The 22,692-nt window shown below is 42.4% G+C and overlaps 1 protein-coding gene across 7 annotated transcripts in view; it reads left to right on the forward strand.

The window, feature by feature from the left end:
• The window catches only part of CNTN4 (contactin 4), a 301,419-nt gene that overhangs the window by 137,811 nt on the left and 140,916 nt on the right, over positions 1–22,692 (forward strand). For all 7 annotated transcript variants that reach the window (XM_040568777.1, XM_040568783.1, XM_040568784.1 and 4 more), the window contains one exon: positions 14,332–14,471. In XM_040568777.1, coding sequence (XP_040424711.1) covers positions 14,417–14,471 — 55 coding nt within the window. In that variant the 5' untranslated portion in view covers positions 14,332–14,416. The remainder of the gene's footprint in view (positions 1–14,331; positions 14,472–22,692) is intronic.

The raw sequence follows: 22,692 nt of genomic DNA on the forward strand, positions 1-22,692 counted from the left end.
TCAAAGAGAAGTAAAGGGAAATGTGGCTGAAAAGCCCATCATAACCACTGGCTTCATGTTCCAAATGTTGATGTGTTTAGAAGTCATCTAGTCTTTATTATTCACTCTGTCCTCAGGCTGCAGTACACCCTTAGACTTACTGGAAGGGTCAGAAAAAAACTGCACTTTCCCACTTCATGGTGGAAACACAAAATTTTGGATTTCAAGTTGCTGCTACACAGACGTTCCATCTGGAACAGAACCTATGTTCTCCTTGGCACCGTGTTTTTTGGGAGCTGACTGGGTGCTGCTAGGAGGATATCCCCCAAGAAAAGGCTTATTTTTCTTTCGCAGCTTTGCACATTTCTTTGCTGCAAGTGACGGCTGTGGGAAAGACATCTGCTTTTCCCCACTATCCCTGTATGATGCAAGTGCCTATCAGATGGGGAAAATTAAGTGGTTTCTGAGTTCAGTTACGCTGTACAAAGCTAATGTTCTTTACATCCCACCGAATGTTTAGCCATTCTGAATTCTCCCTGCTTGTGCACCTCCTGTTCCCAGGCTACTTGGAGATTCCTCTCTAATAAAATTTGTCCCTAACAAATGCACTTGTGGTTCAGAAAATGAAATCGGTGGAATTGACTTTTTTTCTATGAGATTTGAGGGCACGTTTCGCACAGGAAATGGGTCAATACTCAAAATATTGCAGTAGAATAATCTGAGGTTGGGATTTTATTTCTTGGTTCAGAAGAAAGTTGTTTTTGCCACTCGGTTAGCTCTGCCCTGCCTTGCTGTTCTGCATCTGCAAGGTGACAACTTTTATTCTTTAAAGCCTGCCAATTTTGTGAATATTTTCCGTTATACGTGGCAAAGCTAATCAATATGATAATTTGAATTCCCAGCCAAGGGTGAAATTCTTATCATTTATCATATTTAAACTCATTCCATAGAAATGTAGGCCAAAGGAAGACACTAGAGGGAGAAGTGTCGCAATAACTTGCCTGGCTCATGCAGTCCTGTCCCAGCTGTGACGTGATTCCTTCCTGCAAGGAAGGAGTACTCTGTCAGGGAATATAGCTTGCTAGAGTTGTTAATGAGCACACATTAATGCTGTTTAATGATGTGAGCTTAGGAGATGGACCTGGCTCTTCTATTTTATAAGAGCATGCCAGTTGCTGGTTTTGTTGTTGTTTGAGTATATTTAAATACTTCTGCACTGATTGGAAGGTCAGCATTTTAGGTTAGCCACCTCTCCCCCAGTGCAAGTATGCCTAAGTATTTAATGCCACCATGAATTCAGTTCCTTTCCCCGTCTGGTACGTGCACGCTTTTGCAGTGAGTGCTGGTGGCGAGCAGCACTGCGGGCAGCATCGCGCTTCGGTCCCCACTTGGAGCCAGCGCGCTCCTTGTCACGGCGCAAAACATCAGTGTCGCTTCCATGCAGGAGAAGATTTTCCTGGTGGTAGTCTTTGTAAAAAATTTAAACTGCAGCTCAGGAGTTGCCTGAATTTTTAAATATCCTCATTGAAATTATCCTCTGTGTGGATTTTTTTAAATTGTTTTTCTGAACTTCTTAGCTGAATGTTTCTGTGAATGAAGATGTGAAAGCAACCCACAGTCGTGTTCATCATCATAAACACCAGTAATTTCCCATCTGAGTTTAAAAGCAGGCAGAGCTCAGTAGTATTAATTGCTCTTTGTACAGAGTTTAATATTCTTACAAGCCTTAAAAGTCTGAGGAGTGCTTGGCTTGAGAAGTTCTGCAGAAGCGAGCAGACAGAAGGCACAGACAGATAAACTGAGGGACATTTAAAAATAGTAACTTTATAAGCTGAAATTAAATATTTTTATATCTCCAAACTCAAAGCAATTCAGTCTTGTGATTAGCACTCAATAGCAGTGCCTGCTGTGCCTTTACTCCGATTTTTTCTCATGCATAGTGATTAAAAAAAAAAGAAATAGGATTTTTCCTGCTGTGTTTGAAACTATCAGCTCTGGTACTTTGCCTTCTGTCTCATATTTTCGGGGAAACTACAGTTTTCTTGCACTCATCCTTCCACTGTGGAGGCTAAAATCAGCATATGTGCATTGCTTATAACATCTCCGTGAGCCTGAGCTGTATCTTGGCTTATCTCCTGCCGCCCGGTGTCTGGCTCACGTCGTGCCATTGAGCGAGTTCTCTTACAAGCATCGCTTTGAATGAAATATTTATCTTTCTCCTGTTTTATCTGCAACTTCTAGCTCACTTTGGGTATTTCATAGAGTTTCCCTTGGCAATATGGTTGTTGTAAAATACCGGGGAATGTAATGGTTGTGCCTTTAGCTGTTGCTTTAATTAAAGAAAAACGATTAAGGGCTCCTTGTTAAATTTTGGTGAAGGTTTATAACGTAAATAGTTTCTCACAAGTTATCCTATACATAGAACTGATGTAACTGACAAGGTCTGTGATGCAGGTATTTATCACATTGCAGTATTTCTTGTCCAGCACCATTTTTATTTCCACTGTGGTCTTATCCAAAGCCATTGGAGCTAATAGGCTCCTATTACAGCAATGATCTGTAAGTCGGGCCGTAAAATGGGCTATTTCTGCTCTCTGGTTATAGCCACTTGTCATTGTTTTAACTGTCTTAACAGGAGATAAATTAACATACTACTGTTGTAACTGAAATTGTACAGTTTAAGTTTTATCGTGTGCACTAAATTCTTATCTAGCTATTCCAAAGATCACTTTAATTGTGTGGCAGAGGAGAGCCCTAATTAAACCTGGGTCTGTCCTCCTTGCTCAACCCACCCCTCTGAGCTGGCTCTTGCTGTTTTCAATGTCTCCCACTAGCTGTAGGGGTGGTTTTGCCTCTGGTGCTGTGGCTCTTCTGCTCTCTTGCACATCGACATCCCCAGGTCACCGGGGGACTGCTCGCCTCGCTGAGACTTGCTAAGGGGCTATGACACAGTGCCAGATATCATTCTCCAGAAGGACTCCTTGAAGGACAGAACTGAAGCCATGCGTTAGGACTCTTGGTTGCAGGCCTGAAAACCAAAAGAACATCCCTGAGCTGTTACCCTTGTTTTTCATCCTGCTTTCAGTCCTGGTGTTATGGTAATATTCTGAAAAGGCTAAATAGGAAAAAACTTAAACAGTAGGCTGAGCTTTGAGGGATCTGTCTCTCCCTTCAGAAGTGATTCAGGGCAATGATTAAGATGACAATTTCAGCAAGATGGATTCCTAACTTCCGGTCTATGAAGCTAAAGTAGATGATATTTTTCCTCAGACATGTTTTTCATGTCTTTCTCAGTCTTAGTTTTCTAATTTCATACTCCTCCTTGGTTTTTTGAACTGTTTATTTTCAATTCAAGATGTGTTAAGAGAAGTTGTCCCAGAAACCCCTAAGAAGTTATGTCAAATATTGAGTGTATTAAATTTGTGTTGACAGATCCATCTATGCAAAACAAGAAGTGGAAGATATTGACTGCGGCTGGAAAAGAGTTGGCACGTAAAGATAAGGCGTAGATGAAGGTTGAAACGTTGACAATTAGTGCTTGAGGAGATATTAAAAGAGGGTTTAATAGGCAGTAAAAAGGAATGTTGTGACTGCAGCACTAGGATATACGGCTTATATTTAAATCAATAGATAGTTGGGACTATCTGCAAGCTGGCAAGAGATGAACTCTTGCCACCTCTTCAGAGAATAGGCTAAATTTGGTGTGAATTCATCCTGTTTTTCATACTGACTCCATCTGTGCAAGGTGGAAGAAGAATCTGCTGTTCAGGGAATGGCTTGAAAAAAGAGAAAAGCTTGAAAATCTCTACACTGGAGACGTCTTCAGCGTCAAAAACTGTTGTGTATGCATTGAAACCTGGTCTCGACATCCCCCAGCCTTGCTTTTCTCATGGGTCCTCCCCTTGGTGCTGTGCTCTGTCCCCAGGCAAGGAACACAGCTGAGGACAGCTCCTCCAGGGCTGTTTGGTGGCTGGGGAAGGGGAAAGCAGCTCAGGAGAGGAGCCAGGAGCCAGCCCTGCTGCCGGCAGGCACAATCCCCAGCTCTTCTGCTGCGGTGTGAAGGCTGCACAGAGCCCTAAGCTGAGGATAACAGGAACACGCATTTCTGTCCATGTGTTTGAAGCTGTTATACATAAATCAATGCTCCAGTCAAGTTTGCAAACCTTATTTCCTTTCATCTGTTTCTTATGACAAGAAAACCAAGGGATTAATGTGATATCTCAATAAATCCTCATGCTACCATCCCGCCATTCCTGAAATGCCATGCAGCTCAGATCATTTGACATACTTATCCGCTGCGGAGATGGTTCTTGTTTTGTCTGGCCGTGGGGTTGCTTCCTCAGTAATTGATATTCCAGATTGAGAACAAAACCATGTGCAATGCCCCCTTCCTCTGTGTACCTCCGCCAGCTGCTCGCTGCTTCCCAGCTTGATAGCCTGTGGCTACGAGGGAGCATGCAGCCAGTCTTTTTTTTTTTTTTTCCTAGCAGCAGCCAATACTTAGTGCAAGGATGTCTTTAAACAAATACACTGCTTCTATGAAAAATAGCAGAGGCAGAAAAAGGCAGTAATATCACATAATCTGCATAGTCAATATAGGCAAATGTGAGCGTGTTTTCAGCCCTCTAATAGGGTATCATAAACATGCAGGGTTTTATGGCATTCAGCTGAAGAATAGCTCCCATAAATTACACGCAGTGCAATTTCGTTGTTTTCATTCTGAAGTTTATTTCCTTTTATGTTTAGTAATTAAATCAGAGCAAAAGGATTGTGTTATGGAGTGTACCAACTAACAGCAGCGATTACACGGAGGTGTCGTCGGAGTCGCCTCGTGTTGCTTGGCTGGGCTGGGGCTGCCAGCGCCTGGGCCAGCTCTGGGGAGGGTCAGCTCGCCCAGCGGCCGAGCTCTGCTGCCCTCCCTTTACCTGATGTCAAGTCGCCCAGGGCTCAGTCACGGTTCTTGAATCTATGCTTCCCGAGCTGCTCCCAGATGGTAGTGCCACCATGGCGAATGGCTCCTTCCAGCCTTCAGTTGTCTTCTCTTGGATGCTTGGTTGGTTGGTTTGGGGGATTTGCTCTTACTTTATTTAGAAACAAACATATTTAGGTGTAAAAGCAGACTATTTGATAGCAAGATATCACAGACAAGGTTTTGACTCAGAAGCATCTTTAGATTTCAAAGGGAAATGGTGGCACCACCATTTATTTCTGCAGTAAGAAAAGCCCTAAAGGGCATGCAACAGGGGCGCTGTGCCTTTGCTGGACATCCTGCATGTGGTCCTGGCCTCACTGCTAGGAATACCCGCACTGGTTCCAGGAGGAAAATTGGTTGGAATTCTAAATACACATTTTTCTGTATTACCTCCTTGCATGGGTTCCTTAATTTCATACAAACAGCGAGCATTTGGCTTTGCACCATGAACTGTGCCTTCTTATGCAACCATGGTGAGAAATTGAACACTGAAAATAGGCTGCAGCCATGCACTGATGGGAACCGCTGAGAGCAGCCCAAACACACAGGGCAGGGGCATCAGCACTGCGTTTGGAAACATGGAAATAAAATCACTGGGATTTGATGTTGTAAAAAGCACCCCAGGCAATCAGGTGGGCGGCATGCCAGGCAAAGCACACCTCATTGTGTGTGCATGTCCAGTGTGCTTGATTCCCCTCCTGGAAGTCCTACAGACCGAGGGTTTTTTAGTTTTTAAAATAAAATAGATTATTCTAGAAGCTCCAGAAGTCAAAAATAAGATGTCATTAAGATGCTGATTTTAGAAACATCATAGAAAGATCTCTTAATATTTTTACATTGTTTTTTATGTTCTAGACCAGATTATGCTCTCTTATAAAGTCTATTTTGAAGTGGACTCATTCAAAAGTGAACGATATGCTTGGATTTAACTTTGAATGTTACTTGTCTGTCTTTGTTCAGAGAGTGAACTGCCTTGATTCATTACCGCAGCGCAGTCACCTAGGGATAAAAAGATTTTCATTGTCAGGCGGAGTCCCCTGAGCCCTGTTTCTTCGGGGCAATGTTCTGTCTAGCTGAGGTAGTAATAAATTAACCCTTATTCCCTTGGGAAATTTATGATAAGTCAGATGGAGGTGAACACCTCACTTGGCCTACCAGTGTATCTTTGTGGTGCTACATCCCAGAGCTGGGCAGTGCGTCCCTGTTCTCTGCTGGAAGCTGTGGAGGGACCAGGAGGAGGCTGTGCGGCGCTCAGGTCTCTAACCCACAGTCTTCTGCTATCAGCAACAAAAGCTGAATGTGTCATAGGCTTCGTACCACTTGTACTGATGTGGCCAGGAGAGATGAGCTGGACTTGCTGAATACAAAGCCAAGTTTCTTCTGCTCTTCAAGGTATAAAACCAAAGCGTTGCCATCCCTAAAGCTGGCATCCTATGCAGAGCTGCTTATTCATTCCTTGGGTGCAGAAGATAGCCATTCCTTTTGAACTTGTCAAATCCTGCATTGAAAATCTTACCCTGCATGAGGTCAGGACGGGTTTTTAGGTCGGTGAGCTGTAAGGTCACTGAGTGAGGTGCTGTCCAGGAACGGTACTGCCTGTTCACCCACCTGGTGGGTGGTTTTGGTATATCACTTCCATGGAAAAGGCAGAACAATACAAAGTGACCCCGAATTAACACCAATAGCTTTAATTTAGGCTTGCCTTTAGTCACCCAGATCTCCTTAGCTTGAAGTGATTTGTGCTTACAAATGATTCAGGATTTACAGGGCAAGGGACAAATAGCAAGGGCTCTAAGAGCATCATGTGTGGTAGTTAGTAGGTAGTAATTAAAAGGCTTTAATTACTGTCATTTTTTTCTTCAGTGGTGATTTGCACTCTGGTTGGCTGGAGCAGCAGGGGACGGAGGTGCTGTGCAGCTGGGAACACCAGTGTTGGGCGTGGATCATTGCATCTGTAACGTTGCTGCTGCTCGTGCTAGGGGTGTACAGGAATGCTGCAGCACAGTAAAATGTTGAGAGTGTCTGAATTATTGTTTATTTTAGTATAATCCAGAGTTTCTAAACAACATGCAAGCCACGTTATGCATCTCTGCATAAGGAGAGGAGGCATATAGCTTCTAAGAGTTTGTAAGGTAGCCGGTAGGAAAGGGGTGGTGGCAGTGATGGGTGTCTCTCTGCACCTTCTGCTGTGTGAGTGGGGAGGGCTTCCCTCTGCCCCATGCCTGGCAGAGCTGCCCAGCAGCCAGCTCCGTGGGGATACAGCATCAGCAGGAGTTGAGGAGCACTGATGTCCTGGCAAGGCAGCAGAAGCTGTATTTAAATGCTAGAGGTCACGATTCGCTGCAGTGGCCGATTACTGAGTTATTTCTTCAGTGATCTTTGCTAACGTGGTTAGCACTACGTTTACTGTCAGAGTCCAGTTGATGTAATCCGATTGCTGTGTACAAGCACCTGTGAGTGGCCTGGCTAGGTCTGGCAGGTGTTTGTATAACTGTACTGCTTCCCCATGCCTTGTCACCCTCCCCAGGTGACAGCTGAGCTTTGGCAGGCGCCTACCTGGGAGCTGAAGGCTCGGGCACAGCGCGCCCCGACGAGCCTGACAGATACAAACGACAGGAGTGAGTTGGGAACTTGCATCTGTTGAGGTGCTGTAGCTTCCGTGATAGAGTGAAATGAAATCTCTATCGCGTGAGTGGGAATGAATGCCCAAAGGAAGAAACAAAATGTAACAAGTGACATTGCTCTTCTCATTCTTTTTTTTTTAGATAATTAATTTTTTGAAGCGTTTCATTCCCATTCATCATAAGCACATCTCAGAAACATGGTGTGTGTGTCATTTGTTTTATCAGGCACAATGCGCCTATATATATTTCATAATATATGAATTGTGTATAAGCACAACTCCAGAAGGGATAATTTCAGCAAAGAAGCTTGAGATGGATCAGGATCTGACAGACGTGCTGTGACTCGAGGAGAGCTCGGTGAGAGATGCCACTGGCACGCTCCCGCTACCCTTCATCTCCCCCAGACGTCCTTTTGAATTCCCTTTTCTTTTGTCGAAGCAAAAGGGACGCTTTTGGAAGGCCAACATTAATCTCAGGACTCATAACAACAGCTCCCACAGCAGAAAAAAATAGTGTCCTGAGTGCTGAAAAAAATCAGGGATGTGTACATGAAAAAAACAGTCTTACTGTGAAGATTTGGACTTTTGCAGACACATCTTTAAGGTGCCTTCTATTTTGGGACACTCAATTTTGTAGGTCACTGGCTGTATCTGTTAAAGTGAGCCTGTGCCGTCTCCCGACAGTGACTTGGAGGAGTCGGAGGCTCGGGGCCCCTCTGCTGCTGATTGCTGTCGGTCGTGGAGCTCACTCACCGTGCAGCCAGCAGCATAGGGACTGGAATTCTCCCCTTCCCCTTCCAGATACTGGTGTCCCTGAAGGCAAAATACATACTGTGTCTGTCCTCAAGATCTACATCATTCATAAGTTTATCTTACAAATTATTAAGGAACATCAGCAATGGATATTCTGCACCCTACTCAGCCCATTGCTGTGCTTGAGCTGGCCCTAACATTACCAAAATTCTTAAAGTCTAAACCTTAATCCCTTGTGCATATTGATTCTTGTTGCAACCCCTTTGCACATGAGAACATATTATTTTCTTCTATTTCCAGCGGTCTTTTACAGATTTTAGTACCATTAGCATTTTTCTCTTCAATATGTTTTATGCTAAGCAGCTCCATTCGCTTCCTATTTGCAGGATGCGTTTTGCAGACCTTCATGCCTTTGTGGCATTCTCCTTTGCATGCTTCTGCTTGGGCAAACCTTCCTCGCCAGGCAGCAACAAACCTGGGGGCAGTTCTGCCCGAGACCTGCCAGTGCTGGAGGTTTCCTACCTAACAGGGAGTTGCAGATGAGGAGGACCTGCACACCTGGTTCGTGCATCCCAGGCAGGGTTTCTACTGCTTTCACAGCCACGTGGCATCGTTCACAGGCATCCAGCCACGCGTGGGTCTGTGCAGAGCTGTCACCTTGCTGCTTACCCCCTGGCATGTTTGTGCTATTTGACACAGCATCCTGCTTACTGCACTGCGCAGCACTTGTCTCTTACCCAACTTCATCCTTCTGTCTCGGTCTGCAATTTGTCAAGATGAACGTGAATTGCATTCACATCCTCACAGGTATCTGCTTCATCTTTGTGGCACCAGCAGGCCGAATAAGCACACCCGTTTTCCATCCTTGCTATTAGCAAAAATGCTGGAAAACATGAAACCAAGGACAAGACACACTGTGAAAATGAGCTTCCAGTAATTACCCTCCAGCTATGACTTCTCAGTTATACGTGCCCTTCAGTAACTCCAGTGAACTCTATACTCAAAATTTCCCATGATTAAATAGATGAAACACCTGTGCTGAGAATAGGGCTGTGAGGATGAGCTCAAAGCACATGTGGACTTGCATGCAGGGGGGTCCGTGTACGTGTCTGTTTTAAAAAATAAGCAGATAATTCTGTCTGCTTAAATGAAGAGTTGTCAAAAAAAGCCTTATTCTCCTGCACTGCTGGGTCTGTGAAGCCAGGAAACTTATGCTGGGTGCTGGTGGGTTTGAAGGGAAGGAAATGGAAAACAGCATTTTGGTGTAGGTTCACTGATCAATTTTAATTCTGTTCATAAGACATGGAAAGCATGAAGCAAACACATCTTCAGTGGACATAGGTGCTATATGTTTTTATTAGAAGGAGGTATTTTTATTTCAGTGGGAAGGGTTGGTTGGTGAGTTTTTTATTTATTTATTTTGATCTCAGCTTTCTATGACTTTTCTACCTTTTTTTCTTTTTTTTTTTTTTTTTACTTGTGCAGACAAGATGAATTTGATTTTATATTCAGCCTTTGTGCTTGGGTCTTGCTGAGACTAGTCTCTCGAGACTTGACCAGCAATATGCATTCAGTGTGCGTGCTCTTGCACTCGTCTGAGTGTGCCCATCTGCTTGGGCGCTCCAGCACTTGGTGCTGCCGGGAAGCGGCATGGCCCGAGGCTCTGTCTGTCACCACAGCGGTCGGGGCAACCCATAGCTCTGCTCTCTCTTTTGCACCCAAGTCTCAAGGTTATTTTTACAACACTTTACTTCAGTTTTAAAAAATAAAAAATAAAATTAAAAAAAAAAATGGTAATCCTTTGGAAGTTTCTGCACCCTGAATCACGGGGCAGGCACTGCTGTACCTCCTGACAGCTCCCACGCTCGTGCTCAGAGTGGTTTGTGCTTACCTCTAGCTCTTCTTTGTTTAGGTGATTAAAAGATGCCTGTTGCTGTCTGTACGTGCAGCATGCTTCATTAACAGTGATTTATTTTGGAGTTTAGCAGGATTGGCACTGTGTAGCACACCGGTGTGCAGAAGGAAAACGTGAGATGATTGCTAAGGCTTCTTGCTGTTGCTGCAATGCTTAGGGGTCTGAGACATGTTTTCCAAATTTTACTTCGGATCATTATGGGAGTTCATTTAGTCCAAACTGGGCTTTTACACTTCTACTAAAGGCTACAAAAGAGTGAGAAAAGGGAGTTCCACCCAAAAGGGCATTTTTCACATGTTGAATGAATGCATTCATACACCTTAGCCTTATTTTTTTTCTATTTTATTTTTTTCAAAAGTGCTGATCATTAAGAATCCACATGAAATTGCTGATAAAAAGCTATGCCCACTCAGAGGAGTTAACGACAAGTATTCCCACTGCATGCATTCATTTTTCCTCTCCCACCCAGTTACACTCAGAGCTCTTAGAGTCAACTTTCTTCGTCAAAATCCAATTACAAACAAAGATGCCTTTCAAAAGAATTTGCAGTGGATACATTGTCAAAAGTAAAGTTAAAAAGACGTCTGCATGTGTGTATTGGCATTATACTTTCTAATGGGATGCACTTCCAAACTGCAGCACCCCTATCTCATTTTCCTCTTTTTAAAAAATGACTTGAACAGGGCTGAAACTACACACACTCCCTTCTGGAAATAAAATATTAAACTTTGCTAGTTTGCAGACCCATTCCAGGCACTTTAGAAGCAGAGCAACCCCCCCCCCCCCCCCCCCCCCGAGATTTTATAGTCAGAAAACATTTAGAGATGGGAAGGATCTGTTCAATTATATATCTTTTGTTCATGCACAAATGTTGCCTTTCCTGAAGTTGTTGCCATAAAAAAATCAACGTGTTTCAACAATTTTTACACAGCTCTGAACAATGGGCATACTGATATGAATAGCAGCTATGTTTACAGGAAAACATTTTTGAGATTGGAGTCATTCACATGTGAAATAAGGAACTATCATGAGAGACGAAAAAGCAACAGCATCTTGAATACATCTTGAATACCACTATATTTTAACCCTAGGAAAATATTTCTAATGGTAATCATCTAATTTCCTTTTCACTTTTTTTTATGATAGGACAGGCATCGTTTCTCTTCAGGAAACTTTCCATGGCATGCTATGTGTGTTATGAGATGTATCAGTAAAAGCCAGGGCTCTTGCTGGGGAATACTGGACAGAGGCAGGGCTCCGTGCTGGTTTCCAGTTCTGCTCCTGGCAGGCTGCTCCTACCTCTGGGGAGCTGGTGCCCCTGCAGCCTCAACAGTAATCCTGTGGTAGCAATCCTGGGAATGACCAGAGGATGTGGTATTATTCCATATATTTAGAAAATTAAATATGCTAGAGCTTCTTCTAGGAATGTATTTTAATTGTTACAGGCTATATACTTTGGAAACTCCACGCACTTATAGCCATTAACGCTGATGGAGATGCCAATGGCTGTCCAGCTGCCATGGACAGGCAATTTGTTACTATCAGAGGCATTTGTTTCCGTTCAAATATCTGATTTTTTTTTTGCTTCAAAGGGTATCAATGACCCTGTGATACTTGCTGGTTCTGTGGAGTATGTATTAAATAGCTGAATGATAGGGAAGACTTACAGGTTTTTCATTGGACTTGAGTATTAACTCTTCTGAGTACTAAAAATGTATATCTTTAACATAGCTTTTATTTTTGGCTGAAAGTAAGACCCAATGACTGCGTGAAATCATCATGGGAGGAAAGAAAGAGCCTGCTGGTTTTAATGTCCTTATAAGCTAACAACTAATTTACACTAATAATTTTGAAATGTCTTGTATTAGTTTTTAAAATGCTTAGAGAAGAATGATTTCCTGAGTAGAAGAAAAAAAAATGAAAAAGCTGTAAGTAGAAAAATTGTAAGCAGAATATTCCAGCCTTCTCCCGAAGGGCTGGTGGGCCAGGGGGAGCTCTGCTAAGAGAAGTTGCAGTAGAGAAGAGAAATGAGTTGAAGACAGAATTTTATTGAATCTATTGAAAAATAGGGAATAAAAGTGAGAAGGGAGTGTCAGGAAACTGCAAAGAGGACTGCTATCCCTTCCTTGAAGAGTGGTTCCTCATCTCTATCCTCAAAGCCCATGGAATAAATAGGGGTGTTTTGCTTGACTTTGGGCAGATCCAGGGATTTATATTGCAAGTGTTTTAACCAAGAGGCAGATATAATGCTTTTTTTCCCCCCACTGGCACTGTTTGCAGGCGGGAAGCTTGGTGCTGTTGCTATTAACCCCCAGGGCGGAGGGGGTGCTGCGGCCCTCCTGTAGGCCGGCAGCTCGCAGGCAGGTCTGTGGCCGCTTGCTCCGGGTTCCTGGCAGTAGGTTAAGTTGATAAGTGCCGTGCCTCTTGTGTTTTTAATTAGGTATCAGTGGCTGTAAGTGATTGTTCTGTTTCAGTCCCACGTAGCTTATTGCAGTGAGGAGAGTAACCGTAAAGCATTGCACAGCAGTGTAATGAAGAGGAGCCTTATAAGTGACACGATGGGCTTATTGATGGTACTAATACGTGGTGAAACAAGAGCATGAAAGAATTTCAGCAGCTGCTGGTGAATATAGGATTTATCTCCCGTCTCACTTAAACCAGTGTAAAAGCAAGAGCTCCTTGCCTTTGGCAGAAATCTCTGGGTACGATTATATCCAACGGAATTTGGTGCGGAGAGGAAAGCCAGTGCTTGTCTGTGTATGCAGGCTCCGCAGTGGAAACAAATACATTTCTCGAGATCACTACAAACACAGAGAAACTGTTTAACTTTGTAAATCAATATAAAGGTCTATGATGACATTTTCCTACAAAAATTAATAATTAATGCTCTAATCACTCACTTAGGGTGTTATTAGTTTCCATTGATTAGGCCTTCCTGCTAACCCCAGCTAGCCTAATCAGTCTGCATGAGAACAGATAAATATATTCAATTAATCTCTACCCCCTTCAAAATTGCATCTTCAGATCAGAAGATAGATTCTTAGTCTTCTCAGTGCATCGAACCTGACTTTATTAGAAGAATCCTATCAATTTTACCTCACAAAAGCAAGCGGAGACCTCTAATGATGGCCCTTCACATGCTATTAGTCATGCAGTTTGTCTTGTAAGCACGAAGGCCCCTTAATTTTCAGCCCTCAGTGATATGAATAAATTATAACAATGTGTGTCTGACTTGATATATTTATTTTTTAATATTTAAATTCCTATGCTGGAAAAGGGTGTTGTTTTTTTTTTTTTTTTTCATGAAAGGAGGCATTTTTTCACCCTGGGATTTCACTGGGGGAGATATACCGCAGTGATACGCAGAGAGTGTCTTCAGATTGCCTGCTTGGAAACTTTAACTATGTACAAATTGTAATATAGACTGCAAGTAAAAGATTGTTTTTCACCTGGAGATGTTTGAAAGGTTGTTTTCCTTTTTTTTTTTTAAAAAAAAAAAAAAAAAAAATTTCCAGGGCAATGAGAATGGGAGTGAGAAGGGAAACACATCCCCCTCTCCCGAGCAAGGTGAGAACGCTTCCTAGAGAGCACTGCCTTGCAGAGATGATCTTTCACCCACGGAGGGCATTTGTTGAGAGAAGCAACAGTAATTCTCACGGCTTTTTTCTTAACCATAGTTTACAGAGTTAATGAATTACATGTAAGATTACCCCAGAGAGGCACTGAGCAAGTCTGCTGGTGAGAAAATGGAGAGACTGCAGAAACCTCACCACACCCCGGTGAAAGATGCAGATCTGGGGCTACATCATCATCCTGAGCTGGTGCCCAGCGTACCTAGAGCCTTGCTTTTGCAGATTTGGTTTCCTCTGCAAGTTTCTGTGCATCTCTCCTGACAATTATCTTCTCCTCTTCTTCAGATCAATGTAGTCTCTTTAGTCTTATTACTTCTCAGAATGATTTTAAATTTAATGTTTTAAAAACTTTCTTTTGGTTTTAAGATGCGACTTCTCTGAAAAGAAAAGCAAACCTTCAACAAATGGAAGGAGCAGCAATCCTAAATCTTCTTATAATCTTTTTTCTCTTTTACAGAATAAAGGTTGCCTAAAATTTCCAAGGAGGCCCCATTCTCTACTGCAGTTCCTGAATTTGTCTCCTCTGACCTGGGAAGCTAAAGATGAGGTTGCTATGGGAGCTGCTCGTGCTGCAGTCGTTCATGGTGTGCCTTGCAGGTAAAGTGTCATTTCAAAACTTTTGTTTCAAGAATGCTGCTGTATTTCACACCGAGGCAAAAGCGTACTGCGTTTTATATGCTAATGAAAAAACAGCAAGATAAGCCCTTGCTCCATGTCTGGTGTTACCAAAGGTTGCTGCGCAGACCACACTGATGCTCTTAGCAAGCTGCTTCTCCTGCTGATTGGTATGAGCACAGCAAAAGCTCCGTGTTTCAGAGCTCTGCTCTGCCCATCTCCTGTTCTGAGTTGCTGTTGACAAACGTTGTTTTCCCATGCTCAGTGCTAAGTGTTTCAATGCTCAATTAAACCTACGTGGAATATAGCTTTAAATCCCATTAAAACGGTGTTATGAGGAGTGTTATAGCTAAGACCCTGCTCCATTTAACAAATAATTAGAATAACGTATTTCAGTAATAAAACCATCTTCTGTAACTGTCCTTATTTAACTTTTTTTTTTTCTGAGAGTTGCACTGTTTTGAGCAAAATGAAATTTCTGAGTAAAACATTTTCCTGGAGCCAAAACAGTTCTTGAAGACCCTTCAGATTTACGAAGGGCCAGAAAAGCTTGCACCAAGCGAGTGCCTCTGCTCCTGCAAACTGTGCAGTTGGCATGGTTCACTAACATGTGTTTTGTTCTGGGTGGGGGCTGTTAGATTTTAATTGCTGTTTGTCACCTTGGTGTTTTTGATCGCTCTAATTTATCTGTTGCTCGGTGCTCAGTTTTGTTTAGTAACTTGTGCTTTCTTCTATTTTATATGTGTACGTTGTCAGGGTACTTTTTAAGCATTAGATAATAACAAACTGTTTAAATAGTGTTTACTTTCTTCTGCTTAGCTCTACTGAACACAAAGCCACTTTTATTCCAGTACTTATTGGTCCCTATTTTTGAAATTTGGTTCCAAGTCTTCCTAAATGTGCTATGACAGTTTCTGAGCTGGCAGAAAATTGGATGCAGAGAGATTCTGCAATGCAGTGCCATCCCTGTGTCAGGAACTGTAACCCTCTAGAAGTTATGCTGCAGGAGTAAAGAAAATAGAATCCTTTATTATAAGCAAATAACCAAAATTTTGGAAAAACAAAAGCATGCAGAATAGTTTTGTACCGTGATTTTCATATTTAAGGCATCTGTCACATAAAGTCTAAGGTCAGCAAAATGAAAGTTTCAGCAGAATGTGTTCAGGGGTTGTCTTCATCTTTTACATCTGTTTTTAACTTTTCTTGCAAAGCCTCCTTTTTTTTTTTTCTTTCAAAGCCTCCAGTTTGTCCACAGACCTTTTTGTGCTGTTTCAGAGTAGGTGAATGTTGTTTCAGGATGGGCTTTTTGTGCCTTGCGCTGTCCCAACTCCCCTTGGAGGCAAGGGACATCGGGGACTGCTGCAGGGCTCCAGAAGCCACTTGGGCTTTCTGCGTGTTTCTAAAATTAACATCTGTTCCCTGAAAATGGCACGAGAACTTCCAAACCCTTCTCTTTTGCGTCATTAAACAGCTGTCAGATCTGTGGCACAGAGTATTCAAACGTTCTGTGAAGCTATCAGCTACTAGCTGCTGGAGCTGCTGCACTCCAAGGAATGCTGCAATTGATTTTACGTTCTGGGGGTTCGGACGTTAGTTATTCACTGCAGGATAACAGGCTAAGGTAAGAAAGCTAGATCAATCCCAGGACGTAGCTTAAACCAGCTATGGAGAAGTGCAAATCTCAGTGCTATCTGGCACTTGGAGAGGCGGCAGCATTGCTAAAGGTCTTTCTGAGCTTGATGCCCCCTTCCATCCATCACCCAACTGGGGATTGTGTCTTTCTGGGTAATTTTCTGCATTGTTTGGAGATGCATTGATAAAAACTAATGCGCTTGCTTTGACTCGATAGCTGATGTATAAACCAGGGTTTCTGGTTTTCTTTTCAGGAGTCTTTTCCTCAGGTGTCAGCTCTGGAGAGCAGCAACTGCAAATTATTCCTTTGGTCCCAGATAACTCGGATTTGTTAGGGCTGTCAAATTCCTTAGGTATCAGTTGTGATGGTGATAGTTTTGAAGTTCAGCGGGTGGGCCGAGAGGCAGGACAGGCCGTGAGGAGCAGCATGGCAGTGCCCACAGCCTGTAGTGGGGTGGCTGGGATAGGCCGCGCAGGCCTGAACGGAGCCTTCCCATGTTTGCATGACTCTTATGCAATTCTTTGCCTCATTACCTTCCTGTGGCAATGAGTTTCACTGTTGAAGTCTTATTTGCATGTTAATGAGCTGCAGTCCTAGTCGCATTACCCGTGTGAATGTGCATATGCATATTTTATAATGTTACTTAACCTCTGAAGATCTGTACGGGTTTTGGCAGAAGGATGGAGCAGGCTGGCAGCTCTTGAGCAGTGCTTTTCCTTTGCTCACCTGGCTTGCTCACCTGCCCCCAGCCTCGCAGGCTCTGGTTTCTGCCCTTGTGCTTGTTCTTGCCCTTTAAACACAAAGATCTCTGCTCAAAACAAGCAAGGCTGGCCCTCCTTTCTCCTTAGCAAGCACCATATAAACACAATAGCTTCAATAAACAAATTCATCCTGCAGCTCTGTAATGACGCTTCTGTTTCCACAAGTTTGTTTTGTCAAAGGGAAGGTGCTGTGGCAGCTCTGTCTGCTCCGATTGGGCCGATGGAAGTGGCTTCAGAAAGCCAAAATACAGGATGGAGTGTTTGTTTTATTTATTTATTTGAATTCATAAGTAAACACTGTACTTGCTAGCATGGCTTCGTGCTACGGAGGCCCTGGTTTTGCAGCAGATCGTGTGGGCTGTGCCGGGAGAGCTGGCAGCTCGACGGGACATTGATGCTGATGCTGAACACGGACAAATTTCTTCATTGCCTCCATGGTGGTTTGTGGGTCACTCTGAAATTTCTGTGCTACGCTCTGTTACATGAAAAGCTGGAGTTTCACCACTCTCTGGGTATCCAGAACTAGATATAGCAGCGTTTGCTATGGGCTCCTGGCTGGCTCTCAGATGGTGTCGGGATGGCCTAGCAACACCCAGCTTCGTTCTGCAGATCCAGGCACAGCATCGTGTTTTTCAATATCAAATTCTATCATATTTTTCATTGGAGCAAAACAAAAGCATTGTTTCACCTATTATCCACTGGAAAATACCATTTTCTAATCTAGAAATATGCACAAGAGGGCAAAAGTTGGGAAGACAAAAACATTTCTGCAGAGCTTAATTTCAATGTACTTTTTCAGAACTGTATTTTAATAGGAAAATATTCTCATAAATGCCTGTCCCGACATTCTTTCTCCTTTTGTCAGATTCTGATACAGCATAGCCAAATAGCTCAGCAGTGGTTCAGGGCAGAATATTTAGAGCATGGTTATGTAATTCCTTGGGAAAAAAATTATATATATATATATATATATATATATATATATGTATTAAAGTGTGTTCTACTGTTACACAAAAATGACGGTAATTTACATCAATGTAGCTTGTGAAAAGAACTGGCTTTAATGAGCAAATATGTGTATAAGAAAACTTACTGTATATTGCATATTCACATGGTGTCTTACTGACAAAGTACTGTATTTTTAGACTTTGAAATTTCAGAATAATACAAGGCCTTAGTTAGTTTAAACACTGAACATTTGCTACATGAATAGGAAGCATAAAATAACGTAATCAGTAATGGCAGTCTACATCAAATGAAGGGTGATTTTTCAGGAAATGTGGACATTTCTTTCCCAGCTCCTGTTGAATTCCAATGAGATCTGGGCATCCAGCTCTGTTACAAATTCAAAATTCATACAAAGATGAATATTCACAGGCCAATTTAAATGCAAGCTTCTATCCAAACAGATGTAGGTTATGTACAAAGGAAATTCTGCTAATTTCATGTCTGAATATAAATAATTAAACCAAGAAGAGTAGTACATATTAAATGATGGTCTTCTGTAAATGATGCAGCAATTCAATTTGTTCAGCTTTTTTTTTTTTTTTCCTGGTGCTCTGTAGTTCCCATGCCTAGTGCTTTGATTTTAGTGGGTAGCTAGAAAGTGATTAATCTGTTGCAGTTCTATAATTAATTAATTTATATTTTGGTCAGTTCTGCAACACTTTGCATTTCTGTACCCGGCTGCCTAATTACTGTTTGCACAGCACTTGGAATAGATAAAGCACTGAATGACTCCTATTAATATCATCGCTTCTCCACTGTGACACAGCCCTTGGCTTCGTGGCTGTCAGTAAGATGTCACTGAAGTTCATGGGAGAAGGTTTATACAGATGAGATCTGATACTTATACTTAATACTTCAGGGTTTTTTTTTCTGAATTATTTGAGGTTTGTTGCTCACTTAAAGCTCCTGTACTTTCAAATGGTTTAGAACAAAGTCACGCAGAGCCGTGCGTGCTAGCTGTGAGCATGGGTTTTCTACTGAAGGTTAAATACTTACTGGCATTTATCGTATATCCTTTCCATCCGAGCAAATGTATTACTGGAGATTAGTGCTGTGAGTGCACTGGTCTTCACAAAACTCTGGGCACTCACCACCACGGCAGAAGCTGTGAGTGCTGCAGTGCACCGGGGCCGTGAGCCCAGCAAGATTGTTTTTTTCAGTACATCAATATGATGAACAACGGTTTCACGAGTGACTTTTGGGAATTTCTTTGACTGAATTATATTTTTAATAAAATTGAGTGTAATTTACTCCTGTCAGTAGCCATCGCGTGACCTGGATCCAGCAAGGTGATGTGGCTGTCAAAAAGGAAACAGGGTCCTAGCATGCTTCGGGGGGGGATGTCCAACAGAAATGGGGAAAGCTCACACCTTGATACTGTCTTAGATGGGGTACGGTGTGCAGTCCTGACTGTGTTAGGGAGGTGTTCAAGCCAGGACAAGGAACTGCTACAGCAATCTGGAGAGCTGGAGATGAAAAAAGGTTCATTTAAACTAGTAAAATAGAGGAGAGAGGGGAAGAGCTAAGAGGGCACTGGGATAAGAACAATTAAATCTGAAGTGAGCAACAATTAATTTAAATTGAAACCAGAACTCTTTTAGACACCAAATGGGATTCTATGGTATCACTCAGCTGTGCGTTGCTGTAGAGGGGAGGTTAGAAAATGTATGTGATTATGTGTAATGTATTCTTGTTTAGGGATTATATGACAAGTATTTCTGTGGTTGCAGAGGATTGGACTCAGCCTCACAAGGGGTCTGTACCCATTTCATGCTCCCGATCTGTCAGCAGCGAAGCCCTCGCTAGATGTGACCTGGCTCTGATCTAGGCCATAATTTCACAAATTATAAAGTTAGAGACAATATCTATGCAATTCTCTCATCTTTTTTACATGGAGATCATTAGGTACATTATATTTTTTCTCTATTTAACTCTCAACTCTATCTGGGCAAGTTTAATTACATCTTTCTCAAAGAAAAATTACTGAGGTAAGATGATGCACTTTGAATAAAACAGAGAATACACAGACGTTTTTATAAGCAGATGTTCTGACTATCTGTCTGTGTATTGATCCCCTGTGCATTTTATATGATGCCTCTTTTCAATTTAGCTTCTTTGCATTTAAATTAGTAGGTACATATTGAAATTAAATCTCACTCAGGGAGTTACAAAAATACCTACTTTTCCAAGCATCTATCAAATTAGGAAGAATATGGACCCCAAATGCTTCTTTATTGCCGATAAGAATTAAGTTTTATGGAAAAAAGTGAGGTGCTTAGTCTATTGCTTTATAGGTACAATGTCTTATCTGTTTCTTAGCAAATCTAAATATTATTGGAAAGGGACCTCGTTTTGCGATTCTTATGTGGTCATTGAGAAGAACGAGAAGGTAAGAGATGCAGCAGGAAGGCTGCCAGGTCAGGCACTGGGGTTTGCTGCTGAGTGCATCCCGTGGCTGTCGGCTGGCTCCATCTCTGAGCTTTGATTTAGACGACACCTTTGCACAGCCTGAGAGCTGCAATCCTGGGCTACAGTGCATAGCTAGAAATAGTGATATATGTATTCGTTGCATGTAAAACAGTTCGCACACTTTCTGGGATCTTGGGTTGGAGCTCATATTTACTGCTGTGTTTGTCCTGAGTTGCTGGGGAAAGTCTGGCGTAAGCACGCAGAAACCTGCATCCACATGGACGCTGTCAGCTTGTCATCCCCTGACACTGCCTCACATAGACACAAAAAAATCCCTTTTCTCCACAGTTCTGTGGGCATTTTCTTCCTTTAGAATAGCAGCAGGAGTTGCTGGAGGAACGATTAGTTTCCAGTCGTGACTGGTGGGGTTAAATCTCTTGCTTTTGCCTCCTGCCCTGATCTCATGCAGCTGAGCATTAGCTGATGGAAAATGATGTTGATGGTGATCGTTATTATTTGGATAAAGGTCTTTCAGCTAAGCAGCAATCAAGGGTGATCATCCAAACGGAATAAAAGGGGAGAGGGTCAATTAAACTTTGATAATTATGGTACTGTAAATGTGGGGAATAACAGAATTACACTTTAGTGACAGCAAAGTGTGTCAACAGGCTGGCAGAGCATTGCTGGCTGATGCTCTCCCTAGCAGAAAGTAAGACTATTTCTGTTTGCGTGATTTGGTAGGGTCTGACAGAAATGCATGTTGCTTTCTGCCACCTAGGCACTGGTTCTTGCAAGGGCTCTGGGTCGTGCAGCACTGGGGCCATGAAACATTTCGGGTGCTTGTGTGCAGGGGAGTTTGTGCTCCAGGTCAGTGCATGGCCAGTAAGTGGGCTGCTCCCAGTAAGTGCTGCTTTGGATAGAGCACAGAAAGTTGTGGTGCAGCTCACTGCACGTTGTTTAATGCTGGTTTATTGGAGCGTTTGTGAAATGCCGTGATGGTCTGTGCTCTGAAATCAAGGGTGTTCTCGTGACAGGCTGCACAGACTTCTTGTTGCAAGTTCTAGAGAAGTTCTCCCCAGTATTATGCTGAAAAATCAAAATTTGCATGTTATCACCACAGTGCTTCAATTTGTTTTTCCTTATGTATTTGAATGTTTATTTAGCAATAAAATGTATGTATTTAGCTTCATAATCAAACCAAGACACAATTGTTAAATAGTCTAAATCCCATTAATTAAGCTGCGAAGCAAGGCAAGCATTACAACCATTTATAATCGAGTACTGCTGAAGTTGATAATCAATGAGACAGGCAACTAATTAACCATCCAGCACTCGACATCTTCAGCCGAAGTTGGTGACTTTCAACTTAATTAAGCTTTCCAGGTGTCAGTAAAAATATGAAAAATATATCTATTTTAATGTACCTTATTTCCACTTTTCTGAGTTGAAACTGATGAAAAGTGCATCAGTTTTAAGAGAAATTGTCATTTATAAAACGTCCCTTATCCGTATTGCATAGCTAAGAAGTCATATGTATTAGAAGGCTTTGTTTGAACATATGGAGTACAGCGTGTTTTAGATTGCTTCCTCTTTATTGTGGCTGAAATTTCTGCCACGTCATTATTTGATTCGTACCATCTAAGTATTTCATTGATGCAAAAAAGATCCCAAACGAAGTTCAAAATGCTATTGTTTTTACTTGTGAAAAGCAAATAAGATAATGGGTGTTCTGTGAGACTTGGAAGAATAAATTATTTCTGCCCCTGCAAGCCTGCTGTCTGTAAACAGACAAGATGAAACACTCGCTGAGAGCCGGATCAAGCTTTATTCCTGTAGCACTCGCTCTCCTTCCATTTTTAGGATGCTCCATGTGAAAAGGCATTTTCTCTAGGTTCACACTGCATGGCTTTACTAGCAAACATTTGAAGAGGGACTTGAAAGAAGGCAGGTTGATGGTTGGGCTGTCTGAGATGTGAAGCCAGTGAGTGATGCAGAAGACAGCAAGATAAAAAGGGGCTGGAGGCGGTTGGCTGCACGGGTGGAATGAAGATGAGAAGCACACTTCCTCAGCCACAGAAAAATTGCTGCAAAATTCTTGGTGTCAAATCATCCTCTTCAGATTTTTTTTTCCTTTATAATGTCCCTTGCAAGGGGAATTATATCTAGAACAAATAACGGCGTTGTCATATTTCTGAGCTCTACTGCTGAAGTCCCGGTTGTGATTTGGCAATAACTTCAAGCACTGTGATCCTTCTCCTCGCACATTTGTCATGAGTTTGTGATCCCCTGAACGCATATCACAGGTCTGATGCTTGTAGTACGCCAGCGAAAAGGTCTCCAACCTCCTCTGTGATTGATGCGCAGGTATTCTGGTGGCCATACCCAGAGAAGG

This window comes from Cygnus olor, chromosome 10 (assembly GCF_009769625.2).
Source record: "Cygnus olor isolate bCygOlo1 chromosome 10, bCygOlo1.pri.v2, whole genome shotgun sequence".
NCBI classification, from domain to species: domain Eukaryota; kingdom Metazoa; phylum Chordata; class Aves; order Anseriformes; family Anatidae; genus Cygnus; species Cygnus olor.